This window comes from Crocuta crocuta, unplaced genomic scaffold (assembly GCF_008692635.1).
Source record: "Crocuta crocuta isolate KB4526 unplaced genomic scaffold, BGI_CrCroc_1.0 scaffold334, whole genome shotgun sequence".
Taxonomy (NCBI): domain Eukaryota; kingdom Metazoa; phylum Chordata; class Mammalia; order Carnivora; family Hyaenidae; genus Crocuta; species Crocuta crocuta.
The window spans coordinates 4,706,779-4,719,585 of record NW_027533260.1 but is presented as its reverse complement, the minus strand read 5'-3'; the positions used below and the strand labels follow the sequence as shown (position 1 = coordinate 4,719,585).

Below are 12,807 nucleotides of genomic sequence, written 5' to 3'. Positions count from 1 at the left end.
TGGCCGCCTCCCCCGGCGCCCAGGACGGCTGGGACCCCGGGCGGTCGGACGGGCGGGCACCGGTCGGAACTCGGGCCGTGCCGGCTGAGAGATCTGAAGCGCTCGGTTCCCCCCGGGCCGGAGCGGGGGCGGGAGGGGGCGCAGGCCCGGGGGATGCTGGGCTCGGTGAAGATGGAGGCCCATGACCTGGCCGAGTGGAGCTACTACCCGGAGGCGGGCGAGGTGTGTCTTCGGGGGATGGCGGAGCGGGAAGTGGGGGGCAGGAATCAGGGTGCGAGCGTAAATGGGGGCAAGGATGGGGATTACATAGGGGCCCCAACTACAGTTGAGGAGCGGAGGAGCTAGAGACCCCGAGACCAGGTGTAGGAGTCAGGGATGGGGGACAAGGCATGGGAGTGCGGTTTAGGCTGGTTGGAGCGAGGGCTTAAATGGGGGTCAGAAAAATTTAGGCAAGCGTCAGGTCATAGTTTAAACGTGAAGACTGGGAGGTGGGACCCCAAATCCAAAGGACTGAAATTTCAAAAACCAAAGATAGGAATCCGAGCTGGGGGGGTTAGGAAATGGGGTTCAAAATGAGGGGAAAGACCAGAACTAAGAGTTGCGAGAAAGAGGTCACCATTAAGGGAAGTCTGAGGCGGGAGCTCAAGGTTAGAATATAGTTAAAGATGGGGCCTCTGGGGTAGAAATCAGAATTGGGGTCGGGAGATAAACATGGGGGTGGCGATCTAAGAATCAGAAATAGGGACTGGTGCTCCAGTTTAAGAGATGGAGGTACTCAGAGATGAAACATGGTTTGGGGAGTCTGTAATAACAGGTGGGTGAGAGTTGGGGCTCAGATAGATGGGGGCCCAGATGCGGTCGGAGTTGGGAGCCTGAGAACAGATGTGAGCAACAGCATTGGCTGCAGAGGGGTCAATCTCCACCCCCCATCCCTATTCCTGACCCTTACCCCCTTCCCACTGAACTTCAGTGGTTTAATTGTTTTTAGAGACGCTCAGCAGGGATACTCCTAATTGGAGGCTGGAGGGTTTCAGATTTCACACCACCACCACCCCCTTCCAGTTATCTCCAGTAATTGCTAAAGTCCTCACTGTCCCACCTCGACTCGACTGCCCTAGGAGTAGGGGGCGGGGTGTATCTTAATTCCACGCACCTCAGCCGACCCGAAAGTCCTTCCCCAAGTCTAATTCCCAGTCCGGTTGCTGCAAGGGCTCCTCCTTGGCTTGGTCTTTCTATAGTCAGGATTGCGAGGTGGCGGGGGAGGGGTCCTGGTAGGAGGGTTGTGGGGGTCCGGACACTTGGGTTCCTAACCTGGAAAGAGACTTTGGGCTTCGGGTGGGAGTGGGGCTGGAAATGGCTGAGAGCTCCAGAGAGTCTGAGATCTGGGGGTTACAGGGGCCCCGCCGTGCCTTGAGTTCTGGGTCTGGGGTTTGAAGCGTAGGGTGGGACTCCCGGTTCCCCAGGCCTGCGGGGCTTGGCAGGGTGCCCGGGAGGGGCCAGTCCTGGGGCTGTGGAGGTGTGAGGTGCACGTGGGGTGGGGCGGGCCGACCAGGGAAGGGATTGGGGGTGCTGAGAGTTGGAGGTGTCAGTTGTACAGCGGGGAAGGCACAGACCAGGTTGGACGTGGAGGCTCCCAGGTAGTGGGGGAATCCCAGCTGAACCCCTAGATCTAGAATTCAGAGCCTGGGGACCTGATTTAAGAGAACCAACTACCGATCTGTGTTGGGGGGGGGCACATCTAGAAGAAGTAAGTTGTGCGGGTCTGAGGATGGAGAAGTGGGACACAGTCTGAAGTTTAAGAATTTGTATGGAAACTGTCAGAAATCAAGGGACAGTCTAAAGAGCACTAACATTTGGGGGCATATTTTGGAAGAGTTAACATGTTGGGGGCTGGAAATGGAAATACGATCTGATGGTATCCCCAGCCTTCCGATCAGCGACCGGGTGGAGCTGCCTCCTCCCCCTTGGGTCGGAACAATAGGAAGAGAAACATCTGCACTCACTCAGCATCTAAGAACTAAGAGGGTCCCCAAACCGCTTCTTGCTCATGGCACCCTCCTGCTGGGGTGATTGACACCCCGGGGCAGGCTCCCCATCTGGAAGGAAATTGGAAAGTTAGCACCCTGGGGTGTCCCCCCCTGGCCTCCGGTTCTACAGATCAGCTGGTCCGAGTGCTCCCCCCTTGCTAGAGGTGGGAACTCTGAAGCCTCTCTGAGTGCTGGGGGCTGCTTGAGGGTCTGGAGGGGCGGGGGCAGGGACTGGAAACTAGGCTTCTGGTTTCACACTGCCTTCCTCTGCCCGCTGTCACACCCTCCCCCAGAGACAATAAGGAAATGAAAAGAGAGAAATTCCAGCCTCCTGGGATGGGGGTGCAGGTCCCCTGAAGGCTTCCCCCCAATCCCAGCCCCGCCCTGGCAGGGGAGATCCGGCTCACACCCGGACACTGGGGGTTCATCCCAGCCCTGGGGCGTGGGAAAGCCTAGGGTGGATTAGGGCAGCTGGAGTGCTTGAGGTCAGACGTGAAGGAGGACTTCCGGGTGGGTGGGGACCAGAAAAGGAGGGGCCTGGGGGCCTGGTCAGTCTTCCTCTGTGATACAAAGGAGTCCGATGGAGTTGGAGAATTGAAGTGGGGGGTGCAGAGGGATTTAGGAACTCTCTGTGGATGCCCCTGAGTCTGCTGCCTCCCCGCAGCTTGAAAGGACCCTCTTCTCTTCCCTTATTCTAGGGAGAGGGCAGAAACAGCTAAGGTGGTGGTGGGGAGACCGGTGCAGGGGAGAGGGGTAGCTGTGACTCCCAGTTTCATTGTGAGGCTTCTGGGGAGATGGTGATGCCGAATGGAGAGAACAGAGATACAAAGATGGGCTGGAGGGAAAGAGACATGGCAGGGGAGTGGGATAGTGAGAGACAGGGAGAGATAGAGCCAGGGAGGACAGGGAGAGATATAGGGTGGGGGGGAAGAGATGGGGTTGGGAAGAGTTAGGAGGAGGGAAAGGCAGGGGCATACGGGAGAGATGAGAAAGAGAGACTGGAGAAGGAGGTGAAAACGGGCGAGAAAGAGACGGGGAGGGACTGGGGTAGAAGAGAGGACGTTTGGAAAGAGATCGAGGAGTAGAGACTAGGGAGACAGCAAGGAGGGGAGAGAGACGGGGAGGGAGAGAGGGGAGGGTCAGAGAGGTACTGAGACAGGGAAAGAGATGGACAGATACACATGGAGCCAGCTGGGAGATTCAGACACAGGAGACAAAAGAGCTACCTGAAAGTGCATGAGAGAGAGAGAGAGAGTTTCTCTACCTGCGCTCAGACGAAGGTTGGTTCCCACCTGTCTCTGACTCTCTGCGTGATCCTGGCAATTCCCTTTTCTCTCAGCACCTTGGGACCTGCAGACCCTTACGTGACAGGGGACAAGACAGGACCCAGTGACTCACAGCAAAGGTGGCTCCCTCCAGAAATAGGAAATAGAGCAGCAGGAGACCTCAGCGTGGGGAGGGAGCAGGGCAGACGGGCAGGGAGGGAGAGAAGATGGTAGACAGCGGATGAAAGGGGTAAATACGCACACACANCCCCCCGCCGCAAGGAGAAATCACCACCCACCAGCTTTATATTTTCCTTGTTTATCTTGTTCACTTCCTGCTAGGCTGTCAGGCCCGTGACATTTCCATCTGTCCTGGTCACTGCTTTTATGGCATGATCCTGAGTGGTGGTCTAGAGCCAAGACTGCCTAAAATTCGGAATCCCAGTTCTGCCCCTTCCGTACGGTGTGACCCTGGACAGCCTCTCTGGGCCTCAGCTTGCTCAGCTATACAATGGGTGTCATAGTAGCACCTCCCCCGCACTACGATTGTAAAGGTTGAAAAGGAGACCTTTCCTGTGAAGTGTTTGGAGAAGTGCCTGGCGTAAAGTAGGTGACCAAGAGATATTGGTTCAATGGATAAAAAAAGTAGACGGTTATTTGGAGAGACTTAGCAATGCCTACTGTATTTCATTGAGTGAAGATGCGTGCTCTTCCCCATTTGAACATTTCTGAAATGGGGTTTAGTCAATAGTGTCAAGAGACTGACATGTTCCCCCCCCCATTCTTTTTTTTTTAATGCTTTATTTATTTCTAGGAGAGAGAGAGACAGCATGAGCAGGGGAGGGTCAGAGAGAGAGGGAGTCACAGACTGAAACAGGCTCCAGGCTCCGAGCTGGCAGTCAGCACAGAGCCCGACGCGGGGCTCGAACCCACGAACCGCGAGATCATGACCCAAGCGAAAGTCGGACGCTTAACCGACTAAGCCACCCAGGCGCCCCCCCCATTCTTATTGCTACCTAAAATATCACTGTAGTTTACAAATAGCAATGTCTCAGATTTGATGAGATATAGTAAATACATAATGTATATTAGGTTGAGGGGGCACCTGGGTGGCTCAGTCGCTTGAACGTTCCATTCTTGATTTGGGCTCAGGTCATGATCTCACAGTTTGTGAGTTCAAGCCCTGTGTTCGACTCTGCACGGACAGCACTGAGCCTGCTTGGGATTCTCCCTTTCTCCCTCTCTCTCTGCCCCTTCCCTGCTCCCGCTCTCTCTGTCTCTCTCAAAGTAAGTAAATATAAAAATTATATATATATATGTACACATATATTTACATACATATGTGTATATACACATATATATATACACACACACACACAAAATATATGTAGTAGGTTGAAATCTATCATTTCGTATACTGAAACATTTTTGACCAATAACCACTGTAATTCCATAACCTAAAAGATTTATAGAGAATACCCACGTTAGATAAACCAGCAGTTTTCAGTTATTTTTAGTTTCGAGACCTCTTTACATGCTTAAAAGCTATTTATTTATTTATTTTATTTCTGAGAGAGAGAAACAGTGTGAGTAGGGGAGGGTCAGAGAGAGAGGGAGACACAGAATCTGAAGCAGGCTCCAGGCTCTGAACTAGCTGTCAGCACAGAGCCCGACGCGAGGCTCGAACCCATGAACCGTGAGATCATGACCTGAGCCAAAGTTGGACGTTCAACCGACTGAGCCACCCAGGCGCCCCTACATGCTTAAAAGTTACTGAGGACCTCAAACAGTTTTCATTCATGTGGATTAGGTCTATCAGTAGTTACTGCATTAAAAAAAATTACTGCATTTGAAATTAAAACTGAGAAAATTTTAAGGTGTGGATTAATTAAAAATTTTTAGGGGCACCTGGGTGGCTCAGTTGGTTAAGTGTCCAACTTCTGCTCAGGTCATGATCTCACGGTTCATGGGTTCGAGCCCCATGTCGAGCTCTGTGCTGACAGCTCAGAGCCTGCAGCCCGCTTCATATTCTGTGTCTCCCTCTCTCTCTGCCCCTCCCCTGCTTGCACTCTCTCTCTCTCCATTTCAAAAATAAACATTAAAAATTTTTTTAATAAAATAATAATTTTTTAGTACAAACACTGCATTTTTATTAAAATAACTATATTCTGGGGGCACCTGAGTGGTTTGGTCGGTCGAGCTTCTGACTGTTGTTGATATTGGCTCAGGTCATGATCCCAGGATCATGGGATCAAGCCCCACGTTGGGCTCCACGCTCACTGTGGAGCCTGTTTAAGATTCTCTCTCCCTGTGGGGCGTCTGGGTGGCTCAGTCGGTTAAGCATCTGACTTTGGCTCAGGTCACAATCTCACAGTTCGTGGGTTCGAGTCCCATGTCAGGCTCTGTGCTGACAGCCAGCTCAGAGCCTGGAGCCTGCTTCAGATTCTGTGTCTCCCTCTCTCTCTGACCCTCTCCTGTTCACACTCTCTCTCTCTCAGAAATAAATAAAACATTAAAAAAAATTTAAAAAGGATTCTGTCTCCCTTTGCCTTTGCTCCTACTTCTCTCTCTCTCAAAATGAATGAATGAATGAAATTCATTATTTGGTATTTAATATATACGTATTTTGTATATAAATATAATGAAAATCATATGTCGGGGTACCTGGTTGGCTCAGTTGGCAAAGCATGCAACTGTTAAACTTAGGATTGTAAATTCAAGCCCCACATTGGACATGGAGCCTACTTAAAAAAAAAAAAAAGAATAGGATAGAATAGAATAGAATAGAATAGAAAGTAAAATAAAAACAGTAACTATATTTCAAAACATTTAGTGAGGGGAGCGGCACTGTTATAGTTTTGGCAAATCTCTTCAGTGTCTGGTTCAATAGGAGACGGCTGGATTCTTGTGGCTGCTTATCCATTTGGTCCATTGCAATGTCACATGCCCCGTAGCCTCTGGAAAACTCCACTGTACACTCAGGAGCGGAAGTGAAAAGGGCTAGTAAGATCTCAGCATTATGTGAAAATCGTTTGGACCTCACGGACACCCTACACCCTAAAAGGGTCTTAGAGATTCCCCAGGGTGTCCTGGGCCACACATGAGCTTCAGTATACGGGAGCACGGGGGATGGAGGGTGAGGTCAGGGATGGGGTGCATGGGGATGGAAGAGAGAGGGAGAGACTTCAAGACACAGCCATCTACAGAGAGAGATAAGGATGGGAAGAGCTTCATAGAAGAGGCAGGACAGACAGACAGCTGGACACCCTGGGTGGGGGGGCAGTGATCCTTTGCTGACCAGCAGAGTAGAAACTCACTGACCTCTCCCATCTCCTTCTCTCCCGCCAGGTGTACTCACCGGTGACCCCAGTGCCCACCATGGCTCCCCTCAACTCCTACATGACCCTGAACCCTCTGAGCTCTCCCTACCCCCCCGGGGGGCTCCCTGCCTCTCCACTGCCCTCAGGACCCTTAGCGCCCCCAGCCCCCGCAGCGCCCCTGGGACCCACCTTCCCAAGCCTGGGCGCCAGCACTGGTGGCGGTGGCAGCTCAGGGTATGGGGGCCCGGGCCCGGGGGTGCACGGGAAGGAGATGCCCAAAGGCTACCGGCGGCCCCTGGCCCATGCCAAGCCGCCATATTCCTACATCTCGCTCATCACCATGGCCATCCAGCAGGCACCGGGCAAGATGCTGACCCTGAGCGAGATCTACCAGTGGATCATGGACCTGTTCCCTTACTACAGGGAGAATCAGCAGCGCTGGCAGAACTCCATCCGCCACTCCCTGTCTTTCAACGACTGCTTTGTCAAGGTTGCGCGCTCCCCAGACAAGCCAGGCAAGGGCTCCTACTGGGCCCTGCACCCCAGCTCAGGTAACATGTTTGAGAACGGCTGCTACCTGCGCCGCCAGAAGCGCTTCAAGCTGGAGGAGAAGGTGAAGAAGGGGGCTGGCGGGACGTCCACCCCGAGGAACAGTGCAGGCTCTGCTGCCTCGGCCGCTGCCGCCCCTGCTGCCACGATCACCTCCCCCACCCAGCCCCAGCCCCCACCGCCGGAGCCTGAGGCCCAGGGTGGGGAAGACGTGGGGGCTCTGGACTGTGGCTCACCTCCTTCCTCCACCCCCTATTTCACTGGCCTGGAGCTCCCGGGGGAGCTGAAGCTAGATGCACCCTACAACTTCAACCACCCCTTCTCCATCAACAACCTGATGTCAGAACAGACACCAGCACCTCCTAAACTGGACGTGGGGTTTGGGGGCTACGGGGCAGAGGGTGGAGAGCCTGGGGTCTACTTCCAGGGAGCCTATCCCCGCTCTCTGCTTAATGCATCCTAGCAGGGGCGTGGGAGCGTGGTGGGTGGGGTATGGCTGTGGTGCACACCATCGGGCGCTTGGGGCCTGATCCACCTGGTGACACTTTGCTTGTCCCGTCAGTTAACATCTTGGCTGGTCTGTTACTGTGGTGACCGCTGTCTCTGTGGGCATCGTGTCCATTCCTTGGGTACTGTGATAACTGCCGTTGACATCGTGGTGGGCCCACTGGGTACTACAAAGACTGCCATGTTGATTGCTGTTTATAAGTCGATCCATTGGGTGCTCTGATGGCCGCCATCTTGGAGGACATCTCAGTTAGCCCTTTGGACATGGTGATGGACATCCTCTTGACTGACCCTTTGGCTGTGACAGTGATACCATTTCAGTTACATCTTCTTTGGCCCGTGGGGTGCTGTGATCACTTTTTTTGGGGGGAGCTTCTTGGCATAGGAGACGCCAAGTGGGCCAACATCCTGCATAACATCTTTATTTGGCCTATTGGGTGCTATGATGGCCACCATCTTGGTTGGCGGACATAAGCAGTGAACCATCGTGCACCATGACAGCTATCACGGCCCCTTTGGTGTGAACTGAGCAAGGAATGGAGGGGAGAATCCTCCTCCCTGTTGTTTTCTGGAGCCCATTCCCCCCTCTGGGCCAGGAGAATCCAGAAAGGACTGGCTAAGGTTTGGGAAATTTCTACTGAAATCTGGTTCTTGCCTGGGAAGCGGGATACTGGCTGTGTTTGACCATTAAAGGCACCGTTTCTGCCTCTCGCTGAATGTCTCTTTTCCTTGGACGGTGGGCCCCGTGGGGCTTGAACACCTGAATTGTCGTTTCCCTGTCCCCTCTCTGGCTGCCTGTGGAGGAGGGGCCTGGGGAGGCATCGACCTGACCTTTGGCTCTTTGCTGTCCCTGACCCCAAGGACAGTTTGCTCACAGATAGCAGCCCCCGCAGCAGTGGGGCCAGGGCAGCAGGGGGAGGGGGTGGCTCAGCAGTGACCAAGGCCACCCTACCCCCACTCCCTGGAAACACACCTCTAGCTCTGAGGCCCGAGGAGCCCAGGGGGCTGCTCAATTTTTGGTTCAGCTGGGGAGGAAGGGGAGGGACAAACAAGGTGTTAATTGAAGGACACGGTGTGTGTATTGGGGCTTATCTCCGTGGGGGGGGGAGGGGTCTCTGTTGGCTCTAGGCTACACTGTGCCCATTGAAGTCTCTGTGGTCTGCCTATTGTTACCTCTGAATGTTACCAGTTGTTTGTATCCCTCGATTGTGTGGGTTTTCATGTCTGTTCTTACCCTGGGTGTTAACTGTAGGTGTCCTGGTTTGTTTGTTTATTTAATGTTTATTTATTTACTTTGAAAGAGAGANGCAGAGAGAGAAAGAGAGAGAGAGAGAGAGAGAGAGAGAATCTCAAGCGGGTTCCACACTGTCAGCGCAGAGCCCGATGCGGGGCTCGAACCCACAAGCCGCGAGATGATGACTTGAGCCGAAATCAAGAGTGGGACGCTTAACCAACTGAGCCTCCCCCGCCCCTCCCAGGTGCCACTGGCCCGAGATTTCTTATTGTTGTGTGTGTGTGGTTCTCTTGCACACCTACCCCTGGGTCTTTCTGGGCCCCACACTATGAGCTGCAGGTCTGTGTGTGTCAATTTGTCCGCACATCTGCGGCCCTGGGGAGTCTGCGTGTGGCTCTGTGTCGCAGGCCTGCCTGCCACTGTGTGTTTTGCGTGTACGTCCGTGAGTCGGTACCTGCGTGGATGTTCACAAGCGCCCCCCCGGGTTTGTGGAGTGTGCCTGTCACTGTCGTGTGGAAGGTCGGCTGCCACTTCCATAGGCAGGTGTGTGGGGAAGGAGCTCCGGGGGCTGTGGGGCTCTGGGGTTGGTGTCTGGGTGTCTCTGTTCCTCCAGGCGTCTTCCCTAGGCTCTGAGTCTGGTGTCAGTCGCTCAGATGTCCTGAGCGCGAGGATCTCATTTCACAGAGAAGCCGAAGCTCGGAAGGACAGGTCCCCGGCCCGCGTCGGTCAGCCGGGCTGGAGCAGGTGCGCAGGCTCCGTCTCCTTATGTCCGTTGCTTACCCCCTTATGGGGGTTTGCCTTTCTCGGTTCTTGCTTGCCTGGTTATTCATTCATTTGTTCAGCAGTCATTCATTCAGAGACCACCGGCTGTCTGTTTACGTGTGTGTGACATCTCCCCTGGTTTCTGTGTGTCCATCTTTCTGTCTCTTTTATTTTTCATTTTTTTTAATGTTTTATTTTTGAGAGGGGTGGGGGAGGGGCAGAGAGAGAGGGAGACGCGAATCCGAAGCAGGCTCCAGGCTCTGAGCCGTCGGCACGGAGCCCGACGCGGGGCTCGAACCCACGAACCGCGAGACCGTGACCGGAGCCGAAGTCAGAGGGTCACCTGACTGAGCCGCCCAGGCGCCCCCCCCATCTTTCTGTCCCTCAGTGTCCTGTCTCCGTGCCACTCTGTCCCTAGTCCTCTCTCTGGACCTTGGTCTCTTGGCTTTTTTGAGAATTTTGCTCATCCTTTGTATGCCTACCTCTTACACGGTCTGCCTTGTGCTTTCTCTCTCATTCTCCCTGTTGCTTTGACTCCGTCCCTCCCTCCGTCTCTCTGGGCTCTGGGTCCCTCCCTCCTCCTCCTGGGGACCGTGACTCCTCTCTGGGGTCTGCCGTCCCCTTCCCTCCGCGGAGCTCTGGCCTCGTCCCTCCCTCTCCGGTCTCCACGTCCCTGAGCTTTTGCCCCTATCTGCCACTTCGCGGGCCAGGCCCTCTATTTCTGTCGCCGTGCCCGCCCTGCGGCGGCGGCGGCGGCGGCGGCGGCGGCTGCGTGTCACCCCCCGCCCCCTGCTGCCCTGGCTCCCCGTCAGCCGTCCCACCGGCCTCGCTGTCCCGGGCAGGCCGGGGAATTCCTCTTGATTCCTGGAAAAAACAACTGGGGCCGAGGAGAAAGGCCCTCAGTCTCCCCGGGCGCCTGCCCCCCTCCCTCGGGCCTGGGGGTCCCTCCTGGAATCAGCCGGCCTGAGGCAGGAAGCCCTGCGGTTTCTGGCTTCTCCCAGGCGGCCTCCGGATCTGGCCCCCACCCCCCGGCCAACAGCCCAAATATTATTCCGCGGGAGGAGTCGGTGGTGGCGGGAGGAGGCCCGGGCTGAAAGAGGCTTTCAGGGCGGCTAGGCCTGGGGCTTCCTGTCCCCTGGCTTGGGCCTCAGGCCGCCCCAGTAGGGACCTCAGGTGGCCGCAGGGGCGGGTGTTGTTGTAGGGTCCTGGGGGGAGGGTGGGGCCGTCCGTCAGGGTGTCTGGTGGCCACCGGCTCGGCTGGNTCGGCTGGGGGGGGCAGGTGTGACCCCCACCCCAGGGACAGCCGGCTGAAGTCCAGCGTGGAAAAGTACCACGGTCAGACGTGGGACCCATGGACAGACATGAGGGTGCCGGGGATCAGGGATGGAGGGATCGCCCTGGGGACACAGAAGCCAGGGCTGGGACAGGTGAACCTGGACCCAGCCTATAGGTCTGAGGTGACATGGTCCGAGGGAGGGGCCCACGGCTGGGGAAAAAGAGGGCCAGGGCAGGGTCCCAGCTCTCGGCAGAGGTCCAAGTGCATCAGAAGGCATGCGATGAGAGAATCTTAACAGCCACTAGGGGCTTACGGTGTGTCCGGTGTCGCGCGAGCACCTTGCAGAATGGATCGACCCTCTTCCTTCCCACCACCCCGCCCCCATTTTATTCTTGGTGAAACGGAGGCAGGAGGCGGTGAAGCCACTTGCCCGCAGTCACACAAGAGCACAAGAGGGGTGACAGCAAGGTGGGGACTTGGGGTCCCGAGCCCTTTCTCAGAGTCACCCTCATTCCTTATCACAACCTGCACCGAGAGGAGGGAAGCAAGCCCAGAAGCCAGCAGTCTGGGTGGGTTGCAAGTGTGTGTGTGTGTGTGTGTGTGTGTGTGTCTGTGTCAAAGTGTCGCTGGATGTCACATGTATCTTGGTGTGAACATGTCAGGGTCATTATGTGACAGGCTTGCGTGTTCATGATGCATCTCTCCGGTCAGCATGTCAGCGTGTGTTGTATGTGCCTCTCTGTCACTGCGTCCCGTCTCTCACTGCTTGTGTTTTGTCGCTGTCTCTCCCTGCCTAACAGGTTTGACCTTCCTCGCAGCCTGATGTCTATTACCGTGCGTGTCTGTCACTGTGTCTGTTAGCAGCGTGTCTCTGTCCCTGGGTCCTATGGGTCTGTTTATGTCTCCGTCACCCTGGGCCTGCCTATATCTGTCCCTGTTTGTCACCATGACTGTTCTCCGATGTGTCACCATCTACCCAGGTGCCACCGCGTTACTCACCAGCCAGGCCACAGGTGGGCGTGTCGGGCCCACGGGTGCCAGGGCTGGGGCGCAGCCCATCCCACCCTCGCCTGCCGTGGGCCAGGCTGGGCGCCTGTTTGCAGGGTTCTCCCACGGGTAAACTCCAAGATCCGGAACCCAAGGGCCGCCTCCCTCACCTCTGCTCCCTGTCCCTCAGCCTGCCCTGGACCCGGCCACCCCAGAGCCCCACAGGCGCTGCCCCCGACCTGGAGGTGTGCCCTGACCCTCGCCTCACCCGTGGTCACCAGCCTCCCCAAGCCCCCAGCCTGGGCCCAGCCCTGTCTGTCTTTCTGTCTGTCTGCTTCTCTCTCTCTCTCTGGGCGTCTGCTGGCCTCTCTCCGTCCCTTTGTGTCCTTACTCCCTCTCACCCGTGTTTCTCTGTGGCTCTGCCTTTCTCGGGAGTGAACTTTGTCTTCATTCTGTCACCGTTCCTTCTACCTCCAGCTTTTCCCGTTCTTTCTCGGTGAAGTTCAATTTCTCTCTCTTCCTGATCTGTCTCCGGTTGAGTCCTTCTCTCCCTGCCCCTCGCGTTTCTGACTCTGGGTCTCTCTCTGCCAGTCTTTCTGTTGGCCTTTCACGCTTTAGAGGTTCCCCTCTCTCCTTCTGTCCCTCTCAGCCCACGTCTCTCAGTCTTGGCCACTCTCTCTGTGTGGCTCTGAGCCCCCAGCCCCCACAGGAGCGGGCTTCTGCCGTTCTGGGGCCCTTGGGGAAGTGTGTGGCCCCCAGCCTCCCGCCCCCAGCCTGCTGGTATATATATAAAGGTATATGTACATATTATTTATATCTGGACCCGGGGGCAGGAGGGACAGACACTGGGGCCTTTGTGTAGCCACTGCCACCGCCTGCC

General features: G+C 55.7%; 1 protein-coding gene across 1 annotated transcript; it reads left to right on the top strand.

The window, feature by feature from the left end:
- The first annotated feature begins 153 nt into the window (after positions 1 to 153).
- FOXA3 (forkhead box A3) lies at positions 154 to 7,624 on the top strand. The gene is made up of 2 exons (XM_077747527.1): positions 154 to 222; positions 6,641 to 7,624. The coding sequence occupies exons 1-2, from the start codon at positions 154 to 156 to the stop codon at positions 7,622 to 7,624; spliced, it is 1,053 nt and encodes a 350-aa protein (XP_077603653.1).
- Positions 7,625 to 12,807: the final 5,183 nt, after the last annotated feature.